Source organism: Furipterus horrens, unplaced genomic scaffold, assembly GCF_987537825.1.
Source record: "Furipterus horrens unplaced genomic scaffold, mFurHor1.1.pri manual_scaffold_13, whole genome shotgun sequence".
In the NCBI taxonomy this organism is placed as follows: Eukaryota; Metazoa; Chordata; class Mammalia; order Chiroptera; family Furipteridae; genus Furipterus; species Furipterus horrens.
The window spans coordinates 33,560,564-33,586,635 of NW_028327183.1; the positions used below are offsets into that span (position 1 = coordinate 33,560,564).

General features: G+C 46.0%; 1 protein-coding gene across 2 annotated transcripts in view; it reads right to left on the bottom strand.

Annotated features, from left to right (window-relative positions):
- RHPN2 (rhophilin Rho GTPase binding protein 2) overlaps positions 1-22,062 on the bottom strand; it is a 54,539-nt gene extending 32,477 nt beyond the window's left edge. Inside the window, exons 1-2 of one of the 2 annotated variants that reach the window (XM_090258991.1) lie at positions 21,897-22,062; positions 9,341-9,456 (exon numbers count right to left, since the gene is read on the bottom strand). In XM_090258991.1, coding sequence (XP_090115117.1) covers positions 9,341-9,456; positions 21,897-21,965 — 185 coding nt within the window. In that variant the 5' untranslated portion in view covers positions 21,966-22,062. The remainder of the gene's footprint in view (positions 1-9,340; positions 9,457-21,896) is intronic. The other variant, XM_090258990.1, reaches the window with a different exon arrangement.
- Between the last annotated feature and the right edge of the window lie 4,010 nt (positions 22,063-26,072).

Sequence of the window (26,072 nt, forward strand, 5' to 3'; positions counted from 1 at the left end):
TCTCGAGAGACGATGGTGTAGCTTCTTAAGAGTCTATCTGCACCGCCGAGAATGGCTGTGCAGTCCGACTCGGGAGTGACACGGTATCTGTCTCCTCCCGTGTTGAATCGACATCTTGCGATGACGCTGGAGTGTCCTCTCCAGTGAAGCTGAAGCTACAGAGCCTGGGCAGGGTGATATGGAGGGTCTGCTGTTGCCCATGCAGCAGACCCCCCCTCTCTTCGCAGCTGAAGGGTCCAAGGGAAAGACGGAGTCAATACAGCTTGGCTTCAGGCTCTGACTCCAAAAAACCTCCGCTGCCTTGCGGCATACCTCTTCAGGGGAAAAGGCTAAGGGAGTAAACCCCGACAGAAAATCCGGAGCCGGAGTACCTAAGGCGGTTTGACGTTGTAGTCAACACCGGCAATCCAGAAATAAATCCTTACATTTGTGGTCAATTGATTTTGACAAAGGTGGAAAGACAATTCCAGGAGTAAAAGATAGTCTTTCTGACAAATGGAGCTGAAGCGATTGAACATCCCTGGGTATGTCAATGTCCCTAAGACCAACCCCAGGATCAGTGATGCACCACGAGGACTCAGAACATAGTTGTACTCATGACTCTGATTTATTACAGCAAAAGGACACATAGCAAAATCAGCAGAGGGAAAGCTGTGTGGGGAAGGGTGTGCAGGAAACCAGGCACAAGCGGCTAAAAGACTCCGCTCCCAGGGGAGTCACACAGAATGTCTTAATTCCTCCAGCAGGGAGTTATAACAATACATGTAATATACTACCTACTAGGGAAACTCATTAGAAACCTAGCATCCAGGGTTTTTACTAGGGCCTAGTCAGGTAAGCACCTCTGCTTAGCATGTTCTAAAATTCTAGACTTCCTGAAGGAAAGCAGGTGTTCAGCATAAGTCACATTATTTGTATGAAGAGTTTAAGCACAATGAGCCCCTCTTATCAGTTCTGGGGACAGTGAGAACTCTCCTGAAATCTATGTTTCCTGACACCAACCAAAGGTTAATGTTGCAAGCAGGGCTTTCTAAGAATAGGCATTTCAGGCCTGCTATGATAACTTTTCTCCGTAACAGGCAAAATATATACCTCAATCTAAGTCTCTTATCAGACACCAATATTACGTCAAAAACTTCTAGAAGGAAACAGGAGAAAATCTTCATGACCTTGGGTTGGGCAAAGCACTCTTAACTACACACCAAAAGGACAATCCATAGAAAAGAAATTGATAAGTTGGACTCTGTTGAATTTTAAAACTTCTGTGCATCAGAAGACACCATAAAAAAAGAAAGAAAAGCCACAGACTATGAGAAAATATTTGCAAATTATTTATCTGATAAAGAATTTGTATCCAGAATACATAGAGTTCTGTTCATTAAATAATAAACAACTCAATATTTAATGGGCAAAAGGTATGAATAGACAATTTACTAAAGAAGATATATGAAAGGCTAATAAGCATATGAAATGATGCTTGATACCATTAATCAATGAAATGAAAACTGAAAGCATAATGAGACATAAATACACACCCTCTTGATTGAATATAATAAAAAAGACGAATAGCCCTGGCTGGGTAGCTCAGTGGATTGAGGGCTTGCCTGAGAACTGAAAGATCACCAGTTCAATTTCCAGTCAGGGCACATGTCTGGGTTACAGACCAGATCCCCAGGCAGGGGCGTGCAAGAGGCAACCAATCAATATATCTCTTGTACACTGCCCTTTCTTCCTCCCTTGCCCTCTTTCTAAAAGTAAATGAATTTAAAAAAATAATTTTTAAAAGACAAACAATAACAAGTGTCAGTGAGGATGTAGAGAAACTAGAACCCTCATACACTGATGAATTTAAATGGCACAGCCACTTTGAAAACGGTTGGTTAGTTTCTAAAAATGTTAAACATAAACTTACCATCTAACAGTGATTCTGCTCCTATGATCCATATGAGAGAAATGAAAACATATGTCCAAAGAAAGACATGTATGTCAATGTTTATAGCAGCATTATTCATAATGGCCTCAAGCGGTAACAATTCAGATATCCATTACCTGGCAAATAGAGACACAAAATGTGGTCCACCCATATGGATGTGTGAGAGAAACACTGACCAGCTGCCTCTCGCACGCCCCCAACTGGGGACCTGGCCTGCAACCCAGGCATGTGCCCTGACCCAGAATCAAACTGGCAACCCTTCGGTCCAAGGCCAGTGCTCAATCCACTGAGCCACACCAGCCAGGGTTCCATTATGTATTGATATGTCTTCTCTCCCCCTCCTTTCACCAACCAACCAACAAATGTTGCCTCACCTCCTCAGAAAGAGTCATCTGGCCCTGGCTGGAGATATGATGGCATCTGCCCTCTTATTGCCCCCCAAATTTTTCACACATACATGTATGTCTGGGCAAGCCCCCAGCCCCAGCCAGGCAATGAGATGTTGGAAGTTCAGCTTGGTGACTATCATTGGTCTGGGAATTATTTTGGCCATGATCACCAGTAACAAATACATTTTATATCTCAATACAGTACATGTACACACCCCTAAAACAAAATTCTCACAAAACCATCCTTTGCCATACATGTGATGCATGCCAATACAGCCTATGCTACTCTAATAGCTTGTTTTATTAAACACAATGGTGTTTGAAACTCTCCAATTCTGATTCTCTGACACCAAGTGGGTGCCCAACAATTCAACTCATTTTTGATACCAACTCCTGGAGTTAGCACAAGCCCCACAATTATTGGCGTGGTGCCAAAAGACCACCCCACTTAAGGCACCAGTTCCAAGGGCACCTATACTTCTGACCAGCCAGCTATAAACCAAGGGTTCTTAGAGCCTCCTCCTCAGGTTAGATAATTCATTAGAACAGCTCATAGAATACAGGAACACACTTAAATTAAATTTACTGTGATTTGTTTTAACTATACAACTCAGGAACAGTCAGATGGAAGAGATCTGGAGGCCAAGGAGGAGTATGGAGGTCCCATATCCTCTCTGGGCATACCATCCTCCCAGCACCTCCACATGTTCACTGACCTGGAATTCCCCCAACCCCATTGTTTAGTTTTATGGAGGCTTCGTAGGTGGTTAAATCACTGACCATTGGTGACTGAACTCGATCTCCAGCTCCTCTCCCCCTCCTGTAAGGTCCAGGACTAAAAGTTCCAACCCCCTAATTAGGCCTGGACTTTCTGGCAACCAGTTCCCCCTCCTGAAGGCCCCTCCCATTCGGAGTCATCCCATTGGCATATAGAAGGCACTGAGCAGAATCCAGGGCCTTTAGGAGCTCTGTGCTAGGAACCAGGCACAAAGACTGAATATTCATTTTCTTTTTTACCATGACAGCAACCCATTTAATTAATTTCATTACATATCATGGGTCACAACCTGCCACTTGTAAAGCCTGTACTATAGAGATATTACTGAGAATATGACTGATTCACTGGCTGATAATGTCCAGAAGGATGCTTGGAAGAAAATTTTCCCAGCCCTCAGTACCGGGAATGGCTTCTTCTTAGCAACTGGTTTGCTTTTGGCTAATGGGCATAGAATGTGTTCCAGATCACATGCCCTCCTTCACACTGCTTTCCAGGAAGCTCAGCGACAAACTTCGGGTCACATCTAATAAAGTAAATAGGTTTTTGTAGCATGTACTAGCCTTACTTCTGGCTAAATATCTTCTTTATTCTTCTTCCTCTGCCCCCACATTCTCATTCACTCCTGTTTTAATCTTACATGTACAAGTGCGTTAAGGTGCCTCAAATCCACTTTGGAATGAGGCAAGATAAATAATTATAACTCCTGAATGACAAGACCTCTGCCTTGAATTTCTTTGTATTTCTCCTGGAACCTGGCATAGTTTTTCCCACATGGTAGGGACTCAACAAATTTCAGTTGATGGCAGGATAAAGACCACTCTCTAGAAGCTACAGCGGGGATAGGGGAGGGACGCAATGGGTGAGTCCAACTAAAATATAACGAATTTAGACCCTATGACCCCTGTCAAAATACCTAGAGAGCCTCCAAACTGCCATCAATTTTTCCGCCTCTACATATTTATTAGCCACATCTCCTCCCACTCAACTTGGCAACAATTAAGACTTCTTTGTGTGGGTCACTCCGGAAAGGATTGGTGGCCTGGCAGTATTTGGTTTCCACAATGCTGACCTTTGGGCACACCAGCGATTGTCAACTTTTTTCATCTCATGGCACACATAAACTAGTTACTAAAATTCTCCAGCAACCAAAAAATTAAATTTTTTGCCAATCTGACAAAAAGAGGTATAATCTTAATTTACAAAAATAATAATAGTAGTAGTAATTACTACCCTTTTTGCTCCAAATTGGCTTTTTTAAAAAAGCAGGTGTCTATTCTTGTACATAAGGATTTCAGGTACCAAGAATTGACTAATCAGACACAACCTTATAATGCAACGTGACCAATAAGATACAACTCTATTATATGCCCTATATATTTATGGTTCAAGGCAGGGCATTCAAACCAGACAGCTATTATTCTGTTGGCTGTTGCCATTTTTTATTTGACAATTTAAGGGAAAAGAGGTCAGTGCCCCTGACTAAACAGTCAGGTATTGCATATTTTAAAAATTCTTGCGGCACACTGGTTGACAGTCATTGAGGTACACTGATGACTCAGAAATCAACTATAGAGTTAGAGCTGTTTCTACAATAGGTTATGATTTTTCACTGATTCACTGGTGGAAAGGGGCTTTTCAAATAAGGTACACCAACTCAGTACGTAACAGTGCATGTGCTCAGCTCCCCTGTGCACAGGCTGGGGGAAATAGTTTGGGGCAATAGAAAAGAATAAAATCAGCTCAGGTTAGGAATTAAGCCCAGAGCCTTGGTGTCCTCAATACTGATGCCTGCACCTGAGCTGCCCTTCCAGATAAAAATGAATGGCTTCTGTGGGCCTATTAGAAGAACGGGGCTTTTCTCAGCTTTGCCTTGTGTGTACACATACTCTGAGGCCCTGTGGTCTGGGAACTGATGTTACAACCAAGAGGCCTCGAGGCCGACCAGGATGGGACAGCAGGTGTTTCAGCCCTTTCCTGCCCTTGGTCTCCACAGCCTCTCTAAACAGCCAAGAGAAAGCCTGCTCCCTTGGATTTTTCATAAAGAGCATGAGCATACTGCAGAAGTCCAGAATTAGAAGGCACCCCACTTAACTTTGTTTGCGTGATCAACCCACCAAGTGTGAACAGGGGAAGGAAAGACACATTCAATTGTTTCCTGAGGCTACTGACCACATCTACACACGGTTTCCCTCCATTTGAAGCTTCTGAAGTCTTTTCCACCATAAGACGCCCCTATGTGATGAAGGCTTCTCTGTCCCAAGTCCAGAATTTCTTAAATACTCTCATGTTTTATCTTTAAAAATGCGTGTGAATTTTGCATCCTGACCCATATATCTCTGTTTGTTTCAGTGTTATTTTTTCCCAAGTCTTTTAGTAAAATTGTCCCTCCAAGAATAGGCACCAAAGGCTTGCATCAGCTTCAGAGGCCTTATTGGAGCAGCCTGGCTTTAATCCATCTGCCCCCAAACCCTGCTCTGCCCGGGATTCAGGGAGGCTGGAGCAAGTGCTGCCCAGTGCCTTCCTGTGGGCACCAGGCTAAGGCAGCAGATCAGCCAGGCTGATAGGACATCAGCCCTCAGCTCATCTCTTAGTGGAGGAAGGCGGTTCTCAGAGTTGGAACAGGCCTCAAAGGCCGTGGAGAGACCCCGCACCCCCCTGCACAGACACACACCAGCTCTTCTCAGAAATGTCAGTGTGAGCAGTCATTAACCTCAAGTCACTCTCATTACAGCCAAGAGCCACCCCAGGTTACCCTAGGCCCAGAACCTCACGACCCTTTGGTCTAGAGGTCACAAACCAGAGATTTGTGGGACTTGTTCACTTGGCTCTCACAGTGTTATTCCCCCACCCTCATCTCCTTGCCAATATTTTAAAATTCAACTATTAGAGGATTAAAAACAAAAAAGCTCAGATCTCCAACTTCTAAAAAAAAAAAAAAAAAAAAAAATTTTTTTTGAAGGCCTGGCAACCGTGGCTCTGCCCTCCATATAGGGCAAATTGCAGCTGTCCCCTCCAAAGAGCATATGTCCTGCATTTTGACATAGTCACTACCATTCTCTACTGCATCACAGCACCAGTCCCAGCCCTTCAGTCTTTCCATGCCGACCAGGGCCCTATAGGCCTCTGAGTGGCCCACTTCTGCTCCAGTCCAACAGCTACCAGTATGAGAGGGGACCATGAAGCCCAAAGAGGTTAACGATGTACCCTTGTTCAAAAGAAACAGTTAATTAAAACTGAACTATATGGCAACTTGCTTTAAACTTCATAAAGACCATCTCTGTTTCAAAGAAACATCACCACATTCCTACCTCAGCTTTTCTCAAAGAAGGAAAGGGAGCTGGGAAAAGAGAGAGAACATTGTCTTTGCTTAGCCTGAAAAAGTATATTTAAAACTTCTGATATCTTCCTAATCAATCTCTAGGAAGAGCATGAACCCTTGGCTGATACGAATCAAAGAAGACCTTGAAGGGCACAAAACCTGGCTCCTCACAGTGCCTGCCCAGTCTCAAACCCCCCTTACCAGTGCAGGTAAGGACTGGGACCCTTGCATTTCTGGATTCTAGGGGACATTCTCCCAAATGTCTTCCCCGCAACCATATTCCTACTGCTCTACCTTTATCTGGGGGCTGTGACAGGTCATGTGTGAACCTGAAAACAGACAAAAGGACAGATAAGACAGCAGGGCCCAATGTGTAACTGAAATTACCCCTTCCCAACACGAACAGCCACCTAATCGGCACCTAGTATACTCACAGGGCTAGTGTTGGGCTTGGCTATGCCCTATTTGTTTTTGGGAAACCATTGGTGCTGGTTGAGTCAGATTAATAAATACCTTCCAGGTTTCCTTTGACAACATTCTCCAGAGAGGGGCACTTTGAACCTTTAGGTCACTGTGAGAATCATTAACAACACCCCTCTACCCCCACCCCTGCCAGCCAGCCAACTTGACAATGAGCTTGAGCCAAGGGGCCTCAGAAAGGCTGTTTGCTTGTTACTAACAGAGCAAGACAGACAAAACCGCCCTAGTTCTCACCTTAGAAACACCAAACCCGCTGGTCAGAGAGGGCCTCCCTGCCACCCTCTGTCTCTAAGGCCATTGCCACCCTGTGTCAACCTCTATCACATTTCACTTTCATCAACATCCTAGAAACATCTCCTCCTGACATGACTGGATTTGTTGACTTGGGTCCTACCACAAGAAACCAAGCATCATGAAAGCAATCTCATTTGAATTGCTTATGGACTTATCTGTGCATTTCAAACACTGCTTGCCACTTAGTAGGTGCTCAACAAATCCATCTGAGGGGTGAATGAACAGGCAAATCAACTGTAGCCCCTTCTGGGAAGCTAGCAAGTCAGGACTGCCCACTTGTCCCGTTGGCCACAGAGCTTGCTTGTCAAAGTGTCAACCAAAACCTGCAGCCAGAGCATACCAAGGGACCGTGCCTGTGGCCCCCCCAGCACAGCAAGCCACGCCCATGCAGGCACTCCTGAAAACGAGGGCCTCTCCTGACTTGCACTGGCCGTATGTGGTCCACAGTGCTGTGGACCTGACAGTTCCCAGACTTCTCTGGGGACGGGAACACTGAAAGACATTTTAAAAGGTGAAATGGATATGATTGTGGGAGAGGGGGTGGGTTGGGTGGGGGAGAGAAATTGGGGGAAAAGGGGACAACTGTAATTGAAAAACCAAAATAAAAAAATTAAAAAAAAAAAAAAAAAAAAAGGTGAAATGTTACAATATTTTCCCAGTCTCCTCCAGTAATAATCCCCCCTCCACCCTGTTCCAGAAGAAGCTGGAGAAGAAGCTCCCAGATGCTTGGCCACCCCCGGACTAGTGTCCTCTGCTAGTTCACGAGTAACAAAACCAGCACGGGCACAGCACCGTCGCTCCTGACCCATCAATAGGTGTGGGCATTGCTTGTATTCTTCTTCTGGGCCTCTGCAGTATTCCACAATAAAAATGAGTGAAAGTAATGAATGAAAGAACATTCAAACACTGAAAGGAGCAAAGTGAAAAGGAGTGCCACCTTCACCCCCAACCTTGGTCTTGCTCCCAAGAGCCAGCTCTAGCCAGCTTCTTCTTTTATCCCTTTTGGAAACAGTCTGTGCATAAACAAAAGCATACTTATAGATCCTTTAAAATAAACACAAGGCATGCTGTCCTGCACCTTTTGTTTCCCCGTTTAATATCTCAGAGGTCTTTCCTAAGGAGCAAATATAAAATGATTTGGAAATGAGTTTAGCCCATGTTCCTGGTCAGAAACCCCCCTTCTATTTATTGAGTGCTCAGCTGAGTGGCCCCTTTGTGGAGGAGTTGATCCTGCCAATCACATGTATCTGTGACTACCAGAGTATTGCGGTTCCTTTATGAACACCCGGTTTGGTGTATTGCTTTTCCCAACAACCTCTGAGCCATCTGGGTTCCCCAAGGCTGAAGCACTGGGAAGACCCATAGCCGTATCCTGCCAGGTTTCTGGGTTCCAGGTTCCTGCAAGCACTTGACATCTCTTTCCGAGGCTCCTGGAGGCGTCTGTCTCACTTCCCTGGGCAGCAGGCACAGGGCCTGCCTCAACTACCCGGTACAGGAGGCAACATGGGGCTTACAAGAGTTGCCCTAGAGCTCTGAAGGAAGTTCAGAAGAGGAAGCTGGCACATGGTCTTGCATTGCACTGAAGGGTGTGGAAAGGGCTTATAGCTGCCTGTACACAGGTAAGGCTTCACTGAGTTCTATGCTTGATAAGTAACTATTTTACCACCAGAGCATAAAAATGAGTGCTCCGGGAGTGTGGGATTGTATTGGGCCCCTCTCATTAGAGAGATGGACACTGGCAATAGCAATGTCCCCATTCCCTCCTTTCTGACTTCCCTTCCTTTACACATTCAACACACATTTACCACAAGCAGGGATTCCAGACCAGGCACAGTGCTATGCAGTAGAGAAAGTAAGTGAGTCCCACAGAAAGCAGGAAAAAGAAACATGAATACAATAACTGAACATCTCCCAGTGTCCCGTATCCCCAAACACATGGACAGAATAGGTGAAATAGTTGTCTCTAACGTAACCAAGTTCTAGGCAAGAAAGGGCCTGCTCCAGGAGCCAGAAATGAGAAGGAAACCCAAAGCTAAAACTGCGAGTTAGAGGGAAACCTGGGCAGGCCTAGGACTCCTGGAAACTGATGGCAGGCCTCAGGGACAGCTGGGCTCCCAGCTGAGGCCGTGGAGCCAGCAGACACCTACTTCAGAAGGTTTTCTGCTCCAGTTCTCATCCGCACGGTTTTCAGGATCTGCTGGTTCAAGGCAGCCCTCTGATTCTGTAGTTTGCTCCGACCAGTTTGTGCAAGGGGATTGCAACCCTAAGGGACAAGGAGAGATGCCCCATCAGAGGTCAGCCACTCTAAAATTGATGACAATGTTTACTATAACAGAAAATGACTTTAAAACTATATTTTTCTAAAAATAAAAGTAACAACATGGAAAATATGTGAAGTATTGGAAAGTATTTTTTTAAGCCACTTAAAACACAAGTTCAGAACAGCCACTGCAAATTGGTTTCCTTCCTCCCCATGTATTTTATATACACGTTATTTTTCCACATCAGTGGCTGTGTCAGGAGTCCCCAAGGTGAGCTGTAGGTTTAGAGATTCACTAGGACTGACAGGACTCAGCATGTAGTTGCACTCATGCCTAAGATTTGCAACAGGGCCTTAGTAAGGATGCATAGATGGATCACAGAGAAAGAGACAGAGGTGGAGTCTGGAGGAATCACTGTACAGGCTTCCTTGTGCTCTCTCTTTCCCATGAGTGTTCACACAGCACACACTCTTCTCCCAGCAACAGGTATGCAATGTCTCTGCCCAGGTTGGCCCATTTGAGAATCAAAGCCCAGGGGTTTTATTGGGGGCTGATCACAAAGGTACCCGCCTGCCTTGCATGTACCAAAACTCCAAAATTCTAGGTTCCCAAAAGGAAAGCAGGTGTTCATCATAAACCATGTGGTTTTTACCATCAGTCTAGGCACAGTTAGGGGATGGCGGCAACACTGCAAGAGCCATGTTCCCAGCCTGAGGGGTTGGCGGGGGTTTTGGGGCTGCAAGCAGGCCTTCCTAAGGTTAGCAGCCTCAGGCCTGCTATGTTAACCCTTTCCTCCCAGGGCACATAAAAGTTATCATGTTTTTTCACTTCATATTCTATCACAAAAATTTCCTTTATTATGCAATGTTCCTCAAAACAATTTCAATGACTATATAATATTGCCCTGCCTCTTTTATTTGTTTATTTTAGAGAGGGAGAAGGGGGAAATGAATATCATCGATTAGTTGTTCCACTTGTTTATGGATTCACTGGTTGATTCTTGTATCTGCCCTGACAGGGGATCAAACCCGTAACCTTGGTGTATTGGGATGACGCTCTAACCAACTGAATTACCTGCCCAGGGCTGCTCCTTTTTTAGGATTTACTATTTCCTTAGGGTTGGACAGTTAAGATAGTTTCCAAGCATCTGCTATTATATTAAATATTTGATGCATAATTGTAAACATGAAGTTTTATAAACCTCGAGTTTTTTCTCTAAGTTTATTTCTAGGGCAGTGTGATGGGATCTAACATTTTTAAGGGCCCCATGCACCAGAACCCAATTATCCTCCAGGAAAGAAAAGCATTCTCTAGTTCCTGTCCCCTCTACCCCAGCTGTAGGCTACCACTAATCTACTTTGTGTCTGCACATGAGAGGTTGGTCCGGAAAAGTCCAGCCACTGTTAATATAACAAAAACGGTGACTCAGCCCTGCTACAGCCCAGTTTTGGCACCCTGCAACTTCTGGCTTTTCCCAAAACTAAAATCTCGTTTGAAAGGGAAGAGATTTCAGACCGTCGTTGATCAGATTCAAGAAAATATGACAGGGCAGCTGATGGCGATTGGGAGAACTCTGTGAGGTCCCAAGCTGCCTACATTGAAAGGAACTGAGGCGTCATTGTCCTATGTACAATGATTCTTGTATCTTGTATCTTCTTCAATAAATGTTTGTATTTTTTGTTTGTTTGCTTGTTTTTTAAAGGAGCGAGAGCGAGAGGGGTAGTCATTGGAGTAGGGGCTCTCTATTTTTTTTATATTTTATTTATTCATTTTTAGAGAGGGGGGAAGGGAGAGAGGATGAGAGGGAGAGAAACACCAATGTGAGAGAGAAACATCCATTGGTTGCCTCTCGTATGAGCCCTGACCAGGGACCGAACCCGCAATGCAGGTACGTGCCCTGACTGGGGATGAAACCTTTCTACTTAAGGGACGATGCCCAACCAGCTGAGTCACACTGGTCAGGGCAATGTCTGTATTTTTAATATTACGTGGCTGGATACCTTCTGGACAGACCTTGTATTTGCTTATTCTGGACATTTCATATAAATGCAGCCATAAAAAATGCAGTCTTTGTAATGGTCTTCTGTCACTTAGCATACTGCTTTCTAGGTTCATCCATGTAGCTAGTATGTCAATCCTTCATTCCATTTTGTGCCCTAATAGTCCACTGTATGGATACACCACATTTATTTACCCATTCATCAGTCAATGGACATTTGGGAGTGCTTTTACTTTTTGGCTATTGTGAATAGGGTTGCTTATTTGTGTGTAACTTTTCATGTGGATGTATGCTTTCTTTTCTCTTGGCTGTATATCTAGAAGTGGAACTGCTGTGTCATATGGTTAATTCTTTGTTCAACCATTTCAGGAACAGTCACACTATTCTCCAAAGTGGCTGTACTATTTTACATTCCCACCAACAGTACATAAGGGTTATAATTTTTCCATATCCTCACCAATACTTGTTATTGTCCGTCATTTTTATTATAGCCAACATATGGTGTATGGTTATCTCACTGTGGCTTTTATTTGCATTTCCTTGAGAGTTAATGATGTTGAACATCTTTTTGTGTGCTTATTGGCCATTTGTATATATTCTTTGGAGAAATATCAATTCAGATTTTTTGCTCATTTTTAAATTGGATTATCTGTCTCAACTTATTTGTAGAGTTGAGAAGTATTATTTTAAATCTGTGCCAAGTTTTTGTTTTTGTTTTTAAAGATTTTACTTATTTTTAGAGAGAGGAGAAGGGAAGGATAGAGGGAGAGAAACATCGATTCAAGAGAGAAACACTGATGGGTTGCCTCTTGTACATGCCCCAACCAGGGACCAAATCCACAACCCAGGCATGTGCCCTGACTAGGAATCGAACTGGTGACCTTTCAATTTACGAGATGACCAACTGAGCCACACCAGTCAGGGCGTGTGCCACGTTGATATGCTCAAAGAGGTATCCTAGTCTTCCAATCTGCATTTATTATTAGTGAAGGTAAACATTTTTTTCATGTATTATTGATCACTTGAATTTCTTAAAAAATTATCTGTGTTCTTTGTCCATTATTTTCTGGGATATTTGGATTACAGTGTTTTATTCTGAAAAGTTTAAGATCCAAATAAAAGTTTGACTTTAACCTAATGGTATTCTTCCCACCCAGCAGGTGGAACCCCTGTGATCTGAGTGAAGGCTCCATTCCTTTTTGAAGCTTATCTTGAGGTTCTGCCCACTGGCGGGACTGTGGTGACGCACTGGGAGTGGCTGCTGGGCAGTATTAATGAGAAGACTGCCCTCTCTCTCCAGCTGCGTCATTGCCATGGCAGCTCTTCACACACCTAGCCTCCCCCACCTCTGCCCACACCACACCCACAGCCTCCATCTGAAGTGGGGAGAAGTGATTTATCTACAGTCCCAACCTTCTTAGGGATCCCCATAGCAGTAAGTCAGCAATTAATTATGCTTCTCCTTCCACAAAGATTTCTCATTCTCACTTCCCAGCAGGTAGCCACCAACCTGTCCCTTACACAGTCCTCCAATTTCAAAGTACACAGAGATTCAGAATCTGAGTTGGAATGATCTTAAAGTTAACATCTTTCAAATTATTAAAGACCCCTGATTTAAAACTCAGAAAATTGTCTTTTTTCAGATATGATTAAAATATCCTTAATATTAAGCTAATTTAATATTAAAGGGTGAAAATAATTGCCATCCTCTTTCCTTCTCTACTTCCTAAAATTACCGTGAAGGGGTACTGCAACGTGACTCAAAATTACCTGGTTCATTCAAGTAGTGTTCCATGTGACAGAGAAGCTTTAATAACTAATTCCTTTATGTACATTCCCAGAGCTAAGATAAGCAGCCATTCCAGTTCATGGATAAGAACTTTTCTTGCTCCTATACTTTACCCAGCTTCTGGCTGGCCTGGAATTGCTACACCATAACCAGCCCACAGATGTGGGGTCAAGTTTCTAGATGAGACATAGGAATGTTTAGGATTAGATTTGACTGAGTAATTGGACTCAAATGAAATTACTTCTTACTGACAAGTAGGAATGCTGGGCCTGCTGGAGACACCAGAAACGCCCATGGGGTTATTGGGAAACTTCGTGGAGCCCTGAGAAGTGAATCTGAGCAAGACAGTGAGACAGACCCCCCTACCCCCGCTGACATCACCAGAGGCTGGTAGCCATCCACGTCCACTGGCCCCTTCCAGAGGTTCTCTGCTGGTGGGAACCCACAGTCCTTGCCCACTTCTTAGTTCTTAATTGGTTCACAACAGGATGAAGAGCTGCTCCCAAACTGGAGTATGTGCCAGGAACTAGAGCAGCACCTGCTTGGCCTGGGAACCTGGAGTGAGGAGGTGGCAACTGAATTGTCCTGGCCTGCCTCCAGGATCACTGTCTGCAAGCCTTACAGTGAAGTGAGCCTTTCCCTATATGGGGTCTGTTGATTCCCTTAACAGACTAAAGTTTGGGTATTTGCATCAGTTTCAGAACATGGAAGGATGGTCCAACAGCCAACACTCAAGGGCAAGTGAAACTTCAGCTCCATCACTATCTCTGTGGGCATTTCCTATGTGTCAGGCAGCCGACATGGACCGCACATCTTGGATCCCACATTCTGAGGCTTAGGGGTTAAGTGAGCTACTGAGAGGTTAAGTAGAGGCAGTAAGGGTGGGCATGGGACTTTGCCAGGGTCCTTCCTGGCACTCTAAGATGGGCTGGTAGGCAGTATGAGCAGTGGGAATGTGTGGTAATGCTGGGGCAGCTTGCCTGCCGATACCCAGATACCCATCACATGCTCCCTGGCTGAGGGCTGACCAGCACCATTGTACATCCTTTGGGCACAGTGACATGTGTCCTACTCTCCCTCCTCACAGCCCAGAATGGTCAGACATGTAAGTCCATACTCCCACACCTCCTTCCCAAGGGGAAGAATATCTGACTCATGCCGGGCCATTTAGAAGATCAAAGGCCCCTGGCCCTGAGATTGGTTCAGGGTGAGCATCTGACATAGGACAATCAGAACCCTTCAGGCTTCATTTTCCCTTCAGCTGTGAACCCAGCAGGGGGTGAGACTGGGCAGAGGTAGCCACCCTACCATAGCAGGAGAATGTCTCCCCAGAAGTGAAGTCAACCCGGGGGAACAGAGCTAAGAAACTAAATCTTGATGGCAACATTTGAGCTCTAGATCAAGCTAGGGCTGAAGCCATTCCTCTGGACTTCTGAGTTACAGGAGCCAATCCATTCACTTTTTAAATTGAGGTATAATTTACATGTAATAAAGTACATAGATTTTAAGTACATAGTTCATTGAGTTTGGACAAATGTATAAACCTGTGCAACCACTACCCCAATTTAAAAAAAAAGACCATTTCCATCACTGCCAAGTAACCAATAACTCTGGTTTCTATCACCATAAACTTTTGCCTGTTCTAGAACTTCATATAAATGGAATCATACACTATGTATTTTTTTCGCGTCTGGCTTATGTTGCCCAATATTTGAGATTCATCAACATTGTTGCACTTTATCAGTGGTTTGTTCCTTTTTAGTGTGACTAGAATTCTATTCTAGGGATGCTTCACAGTTGTTTATCTGCCTAAGCCATTTTGGATTAGATTTCTCTGACACCTGCAACTTAAAAAGTCCTAACTTAGAATAAGCTCACCTAGAGTGAAAACTCTGTATTTGTCAATATACACCTGCATGCCCTTAGTGTACAGTCAGATTGTTCAGCTGGGAAACAAGTACCGAAGAACAGCACCTAGGAAAAACTGGAGGCACTTGATTTGAAAGAAAGAGGATACTTAACTTACACCTGCAGATTGGCACTGAAAAGGTAAATAGGCCAGGCCACCAGGAAGGCAGACACAGAAGGAATGGATCAGTCTTTCCTTCCAGACTGGGGGGCCTGCTCTGGGCAGTACTTGGCACCTGGGACCCCCACCTCCCATCTGGAAAACCAGTGGGACCCTTCTTACACACAGCCACAGATAAAGCCCATACATGTAGATGTGTTTCCAGCAAATTGAGGACACAGTGTGAACTTGGGTTCTGCAGGTCAGAAGTAAGACTGAGTGAGGGATGGCAGTGCAGGGTCTCCTGGCTAGAGACCCTCACATAGGGCATAGGAGAACAGGTGCTTTTTGCTGATTCTCTAGCGCAGATATTCTGTCTACTTTTCTCACTCCTTCCTTGTTACATAATTCCTCACTCAAACACCAGACTGATAAACAGAACTGTTTGTTTATGAGTTAGCCAGAAGCTGTCAACTAGAAAACACAGAGAGAGTATGCAATACCTTGGAATACACACATGCATCTCATTTAACTCGTCTCTTCACACTAGAGATTCAGGGCAGGTTAGGTAAACAGAACCCAGCTTTTGCACATCCATAAAAACTAAAACATGAATCTGGCACTTGTAAAGAGCCCTCCTGCCCTTCCCAGATCTCCATGAGGGCTGCAAGCTGAGGTTCAGCTGCCTGCTTCCAGCATCTCAACCTATTCACCCACAATATGAATCAACTCTCAGCCATAAACTTTGACTAGAGGCTCCCTTCATTCAGTTCTACAATCTTTATAAACACCTACTATGTGTTGCTCAGTTATTTTTCAACATGCTGAATGAATAACAAAGATTTACAATCACCAACATTTCCATGAATCAAATGTGACCTGCATACTTCATCCAGTAGTCACCAATGGTTAACAGTCCTTATCTAGAAGGTGACTGTGGGGTGGGGTGGGGTGGGGTAGAGGCTGGTATGTGTGTTTCTGTACACTTCTGTAATTATCTTTTGTCCAACAATTCATGTTACTTTTATAATACAAATAATATTGAAGAAAAAGAAACCACTGCTTAAGTGGCTTTCGATCACCTGCCTTTTCTTACAATCCAGTTTGAACCCTGGGACTTTCTGAGGGCACAGTGAGCTCCATGGGTCTGACCAGAAAGGCCAGAAGGACTTCCATCTCTCCCTGTCTCTGGGGCTATGAGCTGGAGACCTCGCTCCCGCTGGCGCTCCTTGCTGCCTGCTGTGGCAGACACTCAGTCCTCTGGCTACACTACACCTGCAGTTTCCCTGCCCTCTGTGACCACCTCCAATGTAGCTTTTGGGTCACGAGACTCTGGTACCTGAGCCAAACGAGGAAGTGGTGATCAGCCTAAAACCAGTGCTTGGTCTCATCAGGTGGTGTCTTGGAATCCATCCAAAGGGCCCCAGGAAGCAAGGAACATTTACAGTGTTACAGCTCATCAGGTTGACTCTCCTCTGAGTCACCATGAACATTCTGTTTCGGACAGGGAACCCCTCCTGGCCAGGATCCCAGGACTTGAGCGGATATTTGTGACACACACCTCCGGGCTGCTGGTGTGCACCAGTGCAGCTAGGCAGACCCTCACCAAGGCCATGGTCAGACTGGGTACCTGCAGTCTGAGCTTTAGGACTTGTCTCTGACCATGGTGGGGTCTGGAGTAGGGAGGAGGGAGCATCACAAACCTTCACATTCCTCTTTCTCCCTCCCCTCTCTACCTGGGAAAGGATTCAAGGCTCTACGGGGATGAGTCCAAATATCTGGAGGGACATCATCACTACCCAGTAAAGCTGGAGCCGATGGGCCCCCATGATCACCCCAGAAGAAGGCTTCCCCACACAAGCGTATAACATGAAATTACACCGCACTAATATGAATGGTGCAGGGAAAGAACTAGGAGAAGCTTCTGAGTTTGAAAAAAAAAAAAAAAAAATCTCCTGCCTTCTGTGCTGGAACCTCCAGGAGGCCCTGAGTAAACAGCGACCATAAACCAGGACACCGTGAACCTTGGGGCCCTGTCCAGCCTGGAGGTTCTGTGAACAAGAAGCAACTTCTCCAGCTCTCGAGTAAAAACAATGGAGCTAAATTCATTTCGGGTCATTAGCGTTCCCAGAGGACACAGAGGCAGAGATAAGGACTGACAATGCTGCACTTTGTGCTGATTCTTTTCTTCCACACAGTGCTAAACCCTTTCATTCAGGCCCTTTCAACAGGCCTGGGGAATGGCTTTCTCCAGTTTTTCTTGGCCAAGAACAGGTTTTCCTTTGGGTTTTGGGACTACAACACCCGGAGAGTCCTGGCAATGGGCCCAGCTCTCAGGATGTAATGTGTTAGAAACTTGCATTACTCTGCATTAACTATAGGCCAGAACACACATTCTTCCAAGACTTTCATTCGGATGAGCATAAACATCTGTTCTGGGAAAAAGAAGCTCCATTCCCACTGATCATTCTTATAAGAAAGTAATTTGTAGTACTAATCTTACCGAGCTGTACATTTATGTAAACATATTAATGTAGAAAAAGAGAAAAAAACAGTGAGAAGCCAGAGAAAAGAGAAACATGGTGATAGACCAAAAAGTGTTCTGTTTTTTGTTTTTAATCCAGAGACCCCCATGCTGTCAGCCCAGGACACCAGGGTGTGTACTAGGGGTTGCCCATGCCACAACTGGGGCCAAGTTGTGTTCGTGTCCTTGGTTTCTGTACAGCCAAGTCATGCACAACCCTACCTGCACAATCCAAGAAGACCCTGATTTATAAGTGGGTCTCCCTCTGCCAACGATTGTCTAATGTATTCAGGGACAGGGCCCAGCCAGCACAGTGGACTTTTATACAATTAGTTTTCATTATATGTACAAGTCACATGAAACAGACCTGAAGCTGTGGGTATGGACTGTGGGCATTCCCCCGCCCCCATTTTTTGCTTTCTGGATTAAAGCAAATAAGCAGATTCTTGTCCAAGCATGGACCCAGCTATTGAACAGAGTACGAAATCCCATGACTGCTTGGCACCCCAGGAAATGAGGCCCACTGGGAACGGGAGCCATACTGAATCAGACTTGAGTATGTCCCAGAACCTATCAACGATCGGGCTAAGAGCTATCCCTCAATAAATGCTTTTGGAATGAATGGAGCAGAAAAGGGAGGGAAGACAGGATAAAGAGTACAGGATGAAAGAGAAGCTTGACTTTAGTAGAAACTAATTTGGTCCTGTAAAGATGTGCAAAATCCCAAAAGTCCAAAGACAGATGGGGGGAGCCTGCTCGGGGGCCAGCTGTATGGTGCTCTGACTGTATCTTCAGCCTGGAGGGTCCTCACTACTCCTGGATGGCTCACCCACCCAACAGTTCAGCAGCTATTTCCAATCCTCGCCTCCACACTCACCTCCTGGGACCCCTCCACAGCTTCTCTTCTACACCTTGATCTTCAACAAACCTACCTCACCCAACTTCATCTGTGGCTTTAAAAAGGCTCTAGATTTCCTCATTCTAAAACAGACCTGACTTTTTCTCTCTTCTCTAACCCCATTGCCCTCCAACAGCTATCATCTCTGCCCTTTTCCGCTTGCAACTGCTGCACAAACTTTTGGCCCCAACTCTCCACTCATTCATTTACTAACAACCCCCAAAGGACTAAACCCTAAATCCTAAAAGACTGTCTTCTGACTTGTCAGCCTCACCTCTCCACTAAAAACTCTCTTCTGCCCTGACCAACGTGGCTCAGTTGGTTGGAGCATTGTCCCATAAACCAAAAGGTTGTTGTTCAATCCCTGGTCAGGGCCCATACCTAGGTTGTGGGTTTGATCACTGGTCAGGACGCATACTGGATTTTTCTTTCTCTTTCTCTCCCCCACCCCACTTCCTCTCTCTCTAAAAGCAATAAATAAAATAAAATAAAATAAAATAAAATAAAATAAAAAGTCCTTGGAAGAGAATAAAATAAATAAATAAAAATAAAAAGAGTCTCTTCTTTCAGCTTCCTTGACACTGCTACCACCCTCCTAGCTTGCCTCCCATCTCTCTGACTGTCCCTTAATTGGAGGTACTATTCCCTCTCTCAGGCCCTTTTTCACAATATTCCACACTGGTGACCCCCCCAAAGCCACATCTCCAACCAGGATGCTCTAGGGCTACCATGTTCCTGGAATGAACTCCCCACTGGGACCACATGGGGGCCTCCATTCCACCTGCCCCCACACCCTCCTCCTGGGTCCTCCACGTCAGTGAGGCACATGACCATCCACTCAGATATCGAAGGAGACATTCTCAATTCCTCTCAGCAGCACCTTGAGACCATATCCTGTCCATTAGTTCTTCCCTTCCTTGCTGGCATTGCTGTTGCTCAGGCCCTCATTTCAACCTCTTCACTGGGATCACTGCCTCCCATCTGAGCTAAGGGTGAAAGCTGGTAGGAAGGATGGTGGTGAGTCTGTGTTTACACAGCACTTTATATAACTGACTAAAAAGTCATCAATAGTCTGTGTATCAGAAGGAAGGGTAGAGACAATGGGGATCACAGGGGACTAAGCCCTATGTTCCTGACTAACTCCTCCCTGTCTGGCTCCACCATTGCCTCTCCCCAAACCCCAACCAATCAACAACTCGGCTGTCAAAGAGATCGTCTGTGACATGAATGTCACATGTCTGGTCCTGCATTAAACACTTTGATGGGTCCCCGGCTCTCTTCCCGTGCATCCAGGAAGCACTTACACCTCCACTCCCCAGAGGAAGCTTCCCTCACAAGCCTTCAGAATTCCACGCCTTTACCCATGCTGTTCCCTCTTCCTGAGGTGCTCTCCCTCCCCTTCTTCACCCTTTTCTACCTTTTGTTCAAAGAACATTTGTTTTAGGTCAAACTAGCTTCTACCACAGCTCAGTAAGGATTCAGCGCCAGCAGCTCTTACTATCCTCATACAAAGAACATTCTTTGGACTGGTATGATGTAGCACAATGGTCGTTACAAGGTCTCTTTTTCAAGAGATGTTTCTCTTTGTAAACCAGTGATTCATCTTATTTTGCACCCATTATTCTCTTATCCACCACCATAGAAACTGCATCTAAAAACATCCAGCTCTTCATCCGTTCATGGCTCCCGTGTACATTTCCCCCTGGAAAACCTATTCTGGAAGGCTTGGGACCATAACCCTCACAGGCATTCTCCATCTCTTCTGCCCTTCCCTGGGTCATTTCCCCCAGATGGTGCCGTAGGTCCAGATCTCCACCTGTTCAGAGAAACAATTCGGGGAGGATTTGGAGTCCCAGAAAGAGGAAGCAACTTGCTGAAGGCGACAGAGCAATTTTGTGGGGGTGGCAGTCAGGCTCTGAGGCCCTAGGACCAAGATCTAGTGATTCCCAGGCCCTGCCTCCTTCTGCAATTCCATGGCCTGTGATCCTCTGTCCCAAATGCCACACATAATTAGAAGTTATAATCCTATAATTCCATAATGACATCTTTGAACTTAAATATACCTTAAAACTACTCTCTTTTTTTAATGCTAAAAGCAATTCACTTAAAAAAAATGTTTTCCACTCTGTCCTCACCTGTTTCCAGATTCCCCTCCAGTTCTGACCACCCTCTGGGGCCACTGCTCCCTCAGGAGAGAGCAAAAGCCTCAGGAGGAAAAAGAAGGAAGATGCCAAGTCCATTTATCACTGGTTCATTAGGCTTTTAACAATTAAGAATTGATTGTTCTGTGGAAACAGTTTCACTTCCCTATTTATAATTACAAACTCTACCTTCGGTCATATATCTTATTTAAAAACAAAAAACAATTACAATCTCTCAACCCACTCAGTCAAACCTGGCCAAGCCACAAAGGCTATTTTTAGATTGGCGGGGACCCGCAGGGAGGAAGGGTGGAAGGTGTCACTGCGATTCCAGGCTCAAAAAGCATCTTTGTAGCCCAGGCCTGGCCACCTGTGGGCCTCCGAGTGGCCCCCCCGCCCCAGCTTCCCGCCCGCTCCGCGGGCTGGGGTTGTTTCTTGAGGGATTGGGCTGCAGACTGTTATCTCCAAGGGCGGGAGGCCAGTGTGAGTACCGAGGGCCCCCTGGACATGCCAAGTTCCCGCGAAGCCCGCACTCGCCCCGGGTTTTTCCACCAATCAAAAAAAAAAAAATCATACGTTTGCCGCGCTCACGCCTTCTGGGGCGACTTGGGGTAGAGGAGGGGGCGACGCTCGAGGTCACCGCCCACCAGCAGCTCTCTCCTGCCCTCTACAAAAATCAAAGAAACGGATACTGGAAGCATTCGAGAGGCAAAAGAAGACCGACAACCCGCCTGGGGTGGTCCTTCTAGCTCCAGCCGTGGCCCCGCCAAACGCTCGGATCCAAATGCGCCTCGAAGACTAGGAACGAGTCACTTCCCCAGGTGCACTTTCCGGGCCCCCTCCTCCGCCCGCACCTGCGTGGGGCCGCCCCAAGCGACCCTCCCTCCCCGCTCTTCCCAGCCCCGGAAGCCACCTGCTCTCCGAAGCGAGGTATGCGGCCGCCCACCCCACGCCCCGTCCCGCTCCGGCCTGGTCGACCCTGGCCGCATGCCCCCGCAACCCCCCCCCCCAACAGCCGCGGGGAAAAGGTCTGCAGCCTGAAGTTTGCAGCCAGCAGCTCGCCGCCTGTCCGAAACCACCAACCTTTCTAAAGTAGTCGTCGTTCTTCTCCTCCAGCGGCTGGGGGGCCGCGGGCAGCAGAGCGTCAGTCATGCTGGCGGTTCGGACACTGAGAGCCAAGTGAGGTTCGGCAGCAGTTGCGGCCGCAGAGGGCGCCGCGCCGCCGCTCCTCCAGCCCCGCCCCGACTCAGGCCACTAGCCCTGGAGACCCGCCCGGCCCGCTGAGACCACGCCCCCTATTCCGCCCCGGCTCCTGATTGGCAGGACGGAACCACCTCCTCAGGCCCGCGGCTGGCAGCGCTGAGAGCTGGGACTCTTAGGCACGTCGCTCTGTCTCTCCAAGCTTAGGAGACCTAACCTGGGCATCGCGGCTCTCTCAGCCTTGTGGTTCAGGGGCGGGTCAGGGTGTCTGCGGCTGCGGCTAGGCCCAGGCTGGGAACCGGCCCCTAATCTGGAGATCTGGGCACAAATGCAGGGAGTACGGTAAAGTGGCGTCTCCTCCCCGGAGGAGCGCAGGCTCCAAAGGACAGTGGTCAGACCCAACGCCACGTCGAGGGTACAGCTGGAGTGCTGGGCACTGGCATGAGCGGTCTGGAGCAGCTTGCAGACGGAAGAGACCCCAGGGCCCAGTCCGGGACGTTGACGGAGAGTTGGCTGCACCACCGAGGGTCTTGGCCGGGTGACTCAGACCGGTTGGCGCAGCGGTCAACTCCCTTGCCCCCCATCCTCGTTGCAGAGACTGGCAGATCCGCCAGGAGATGCAGCCGGCTCTGGGAGACGGGGTCTGCCCACGAAGGGGTCCCCAGAAAGGGTTTTGTGCTCGAGAGACTTGGCAGATGTCCTTGAGTACATTTCTTAACCATCACTTCAAACCTCAGTTTTCTCAACTACAAAATAGGGCCGGGGTCGCCCTCTCTGGCTGATCGCAAGTGTGACAACTAAAACGCGTGTTAAAGCTCTTGGGTGAAGGGATGACCCTGGCTTAGCCAAAGGGTGACCCGGGGATCGGGTCTCACCCCACCCCCACCCCGTCCCCGCTAACCGATAGACTCGGAACAGATACCTGACCCAACAGGTCCCACAACCTTCGGCCTGAGCCGGAAGCTCCCTGCCACGGAGGGGCCATGCCACTCCTGGATGCCGTCCTGCAGTCACAAAACCCTTGCCCCAACCAAGGGACACCTTACTGCGGTTGCCGCTGCGTTTGGCGGTTGCGGTAAATACCACAGGTAGAACAAAACAATCTACTTTCTAAACAAGCCAAACGTTTACATATCTTAAAAAAAAAATAAAATAAAGTGGGGAGGGGAGAAAGGATGGGGGTAATGGGGTTATCTGTAGTAGTGTAAACAATAAAAGTAAAGAAACAAATAAAATTTAAAAAGGAGGTGCATTAGGAGTTGTTTCAAAGTTTTAAAATAAATAATAACAACAGCCAAGAACTAACAAGTAAATGTTAAAAAAAAAAAAATCCATCTGTCACTGCCAACTCCAAGAGGTTGCACAAGAAAAGGCATTTCTGGAAAGGACTGTCTTTATTCTAAGAAACAACCTGGAGAATTTTAATCAGCTCGGCGATGGGACAGGTGTATGGGGAAACTAGCAGATACAAAAACTTTCCTTCTCTCTTAGGGTCAGAAGTGATGAGTATCAAGTTATTTCATCAAGTCAGTCATCCTATGATTGACCCATTGCCCTGTAAATGTACTACCCCCAGGCTGGGAGTTAAAGTCAGTTGTTTCCATTTTGGGGATCCCAGGGTGGTGGGTCAATCTATTATATTTGTAATACTACTCCTGTTCCCCTGGCTGGTTTGGCTCAGTGGATTGAGCGTCGGCCTGCGAGCTAAGTGTCGCTGGTTCGATCTTCCAGTCAGGGCACATCAGAGAAGGAAAACTCTGACTCCAAAAAACCTCTGCTGCCTTGCGGCATACCTCTTCAGGGGAAAGGCTAAGGGAGTAAACCCCGACAGAAAATCCGGAGCCGGAGTCCCTAAGGCGGTTTGACGTTGTAGTCAACACCGGCAACTCCTGCGGTGCACCTGAAGCCAAGCTGTATTGACTCCGTCTTTCCCTTGGACCCTTTAGCTGTGAAGAGAGGGGGTGTCTGCTGCATGGGCAACAGCAGACCCTCCATATCACCCTGCCCAGGCTCTGTAGCTTCAGCTTCACTGGAGAGGAAACTCCAGCGTCATCATCAACATGGGAGGAGACAGATACCGTGTCACTCCCGAGTTGGACTGCACAGCCATTCTCGGCGGTGCAGATAGACTCTTAAGCTACACCATCGTCTCTCGAGACGGACGGCTGCCGATGACGACGACGACTACTCCTGTTACTACTGCTGCTACTAATAATCAACTTGTCAGTAGGAATTCTACTATGGCCAGAATGCTTACAGATGTAATGTTTCATTCTCACGACCCTTCTGCAAGTTAAGTGGAAAAGTAATCTGAATTTGAGAAGACTAAGACTCAGAGAGTGAAGTGGCCAATGGCGCACTCCTCTGTGACTGAGATCAATTTTAAATCAGGACTATTGATTCCAGTAATTTCCTATCACCTTCAGATTTTTGTCATCTACCACCTTGAAGCTCCAATCACCTTTACAAGTTGTCTCATATATGTATGTGTAACATGTACTATTATTGATTTAATAGTCTTTAAGTTTGTTCCCTTTATTTCAACAAACTTTATGTTTTTATTTTATTGATTCTAGAGATAGAGGAAAGGGAGGGAGGGACGAAGAGACAGACAGAGAGAGAAAGAAACATTGATTTGTTTTCCACCTATTTGTGCCCTGACTGGGATCAAACCTGCGATCTTGGCGTATCAGGAAAACACTCTAAACAACTGAGCTATCCAGTTAGAGCACAGACTATTTTAAAAGACAACTATGACATAACCATAAGCAGAAAACAAGCAGCACTCTGCAATATAGGAGGTATACATAAAAGTTAATACAGGCCCTGACTGGTGTGGCTCAGTGGATTGCGTGCCGGTCTGCAAACCAAAGGTTGCTAGTTCGAATCCCAGTTAGGGCACATGCCTGGGTTGAGGGCCAGGTCTCCAGTTGGGAGCGTGTGAGAGGTAATGGGTCAATGTTTCTCTCCCTGTCTTTCTTCCTCCCTTCCCCTCTCTCTAAAAATAAATAAGATGTTTTAAAAATAAAAAGGGTAGGGTAGTGTAGGGTAGGGTGGGGTGGGGTAGAGGAAGGTCATTTGGACTAATCCCACTTCTTTTATGGAAGCCATGAGGTCTCTGTTTGTATCTGTTTGTATGTTCATTGTGACTACATACATGTACGTATGTGTGTGTTGTATATGTGTGGTATTTCCTACCTCTATGTGTTATTGCTAATTTGTAAAAGAACTCTATTTATTTGGCTTAAAAACAAACAAGTGCTTATTTAAATTAAGGACTGCTTATTCTAAAATTCTCAGAAATAGAGAAACTAAGCCAAATGTTTCTCATATTCATATGACTTAGAAAAAATACTCAAAATTAAAGCTAATTTCAACTTCCAGCAAAGATGGAGGTGTAGGTAGACATGCTTCGCCATCCTCCACAACAATAAGAAAAAATACAACTACCTCAAAACTAAAAACAACCAGAACTACCAGAGAATTTAACTGCATGGAAGTCCAACAAACAAAGATATAAAGAAGCAATATCATCCAGACAGGTGCAACAGCCCTACCTAAGACACAGGCAAACACAGGAGGCGTTCAAATTGAGGAGGCAGAGGATTATGGCCCAAAAGAGGGAGCAGATCAAGGGTCTAGTGGGAGAACTAAACAACAAGGAGAGAGCTAATCTAACAGATGTAGAGTTCAAAACACTGGTGATAACGATGCTCACAGACTTGGCAGACAAGATTAAGCACAACAAACACATAAGGGGAGAAATGAAGTCTGTGCTAAATGAAATGAAGGAAAATCCACACAAAACCAATGATGAAGGGGAGGAAGCTGGGGTTCAAATAAACTATTTGGAACATAAGGAAGAAATAAACAGCCAGTAGAGAATGAAGAAACAATTTTAAAAAGTGAGGAGAGGCTTAGGAACCTCTGGGACAACTTTAAATGTGCCAACATCTGAATCATAGGGGTGCCAGATGGAGAAGAGGAAGAGCAAGAAATTGAAAACTTATGTTAAGAAAATAATGGAGAAAAACTTACCTAATTTGGTGAAGAAAATAG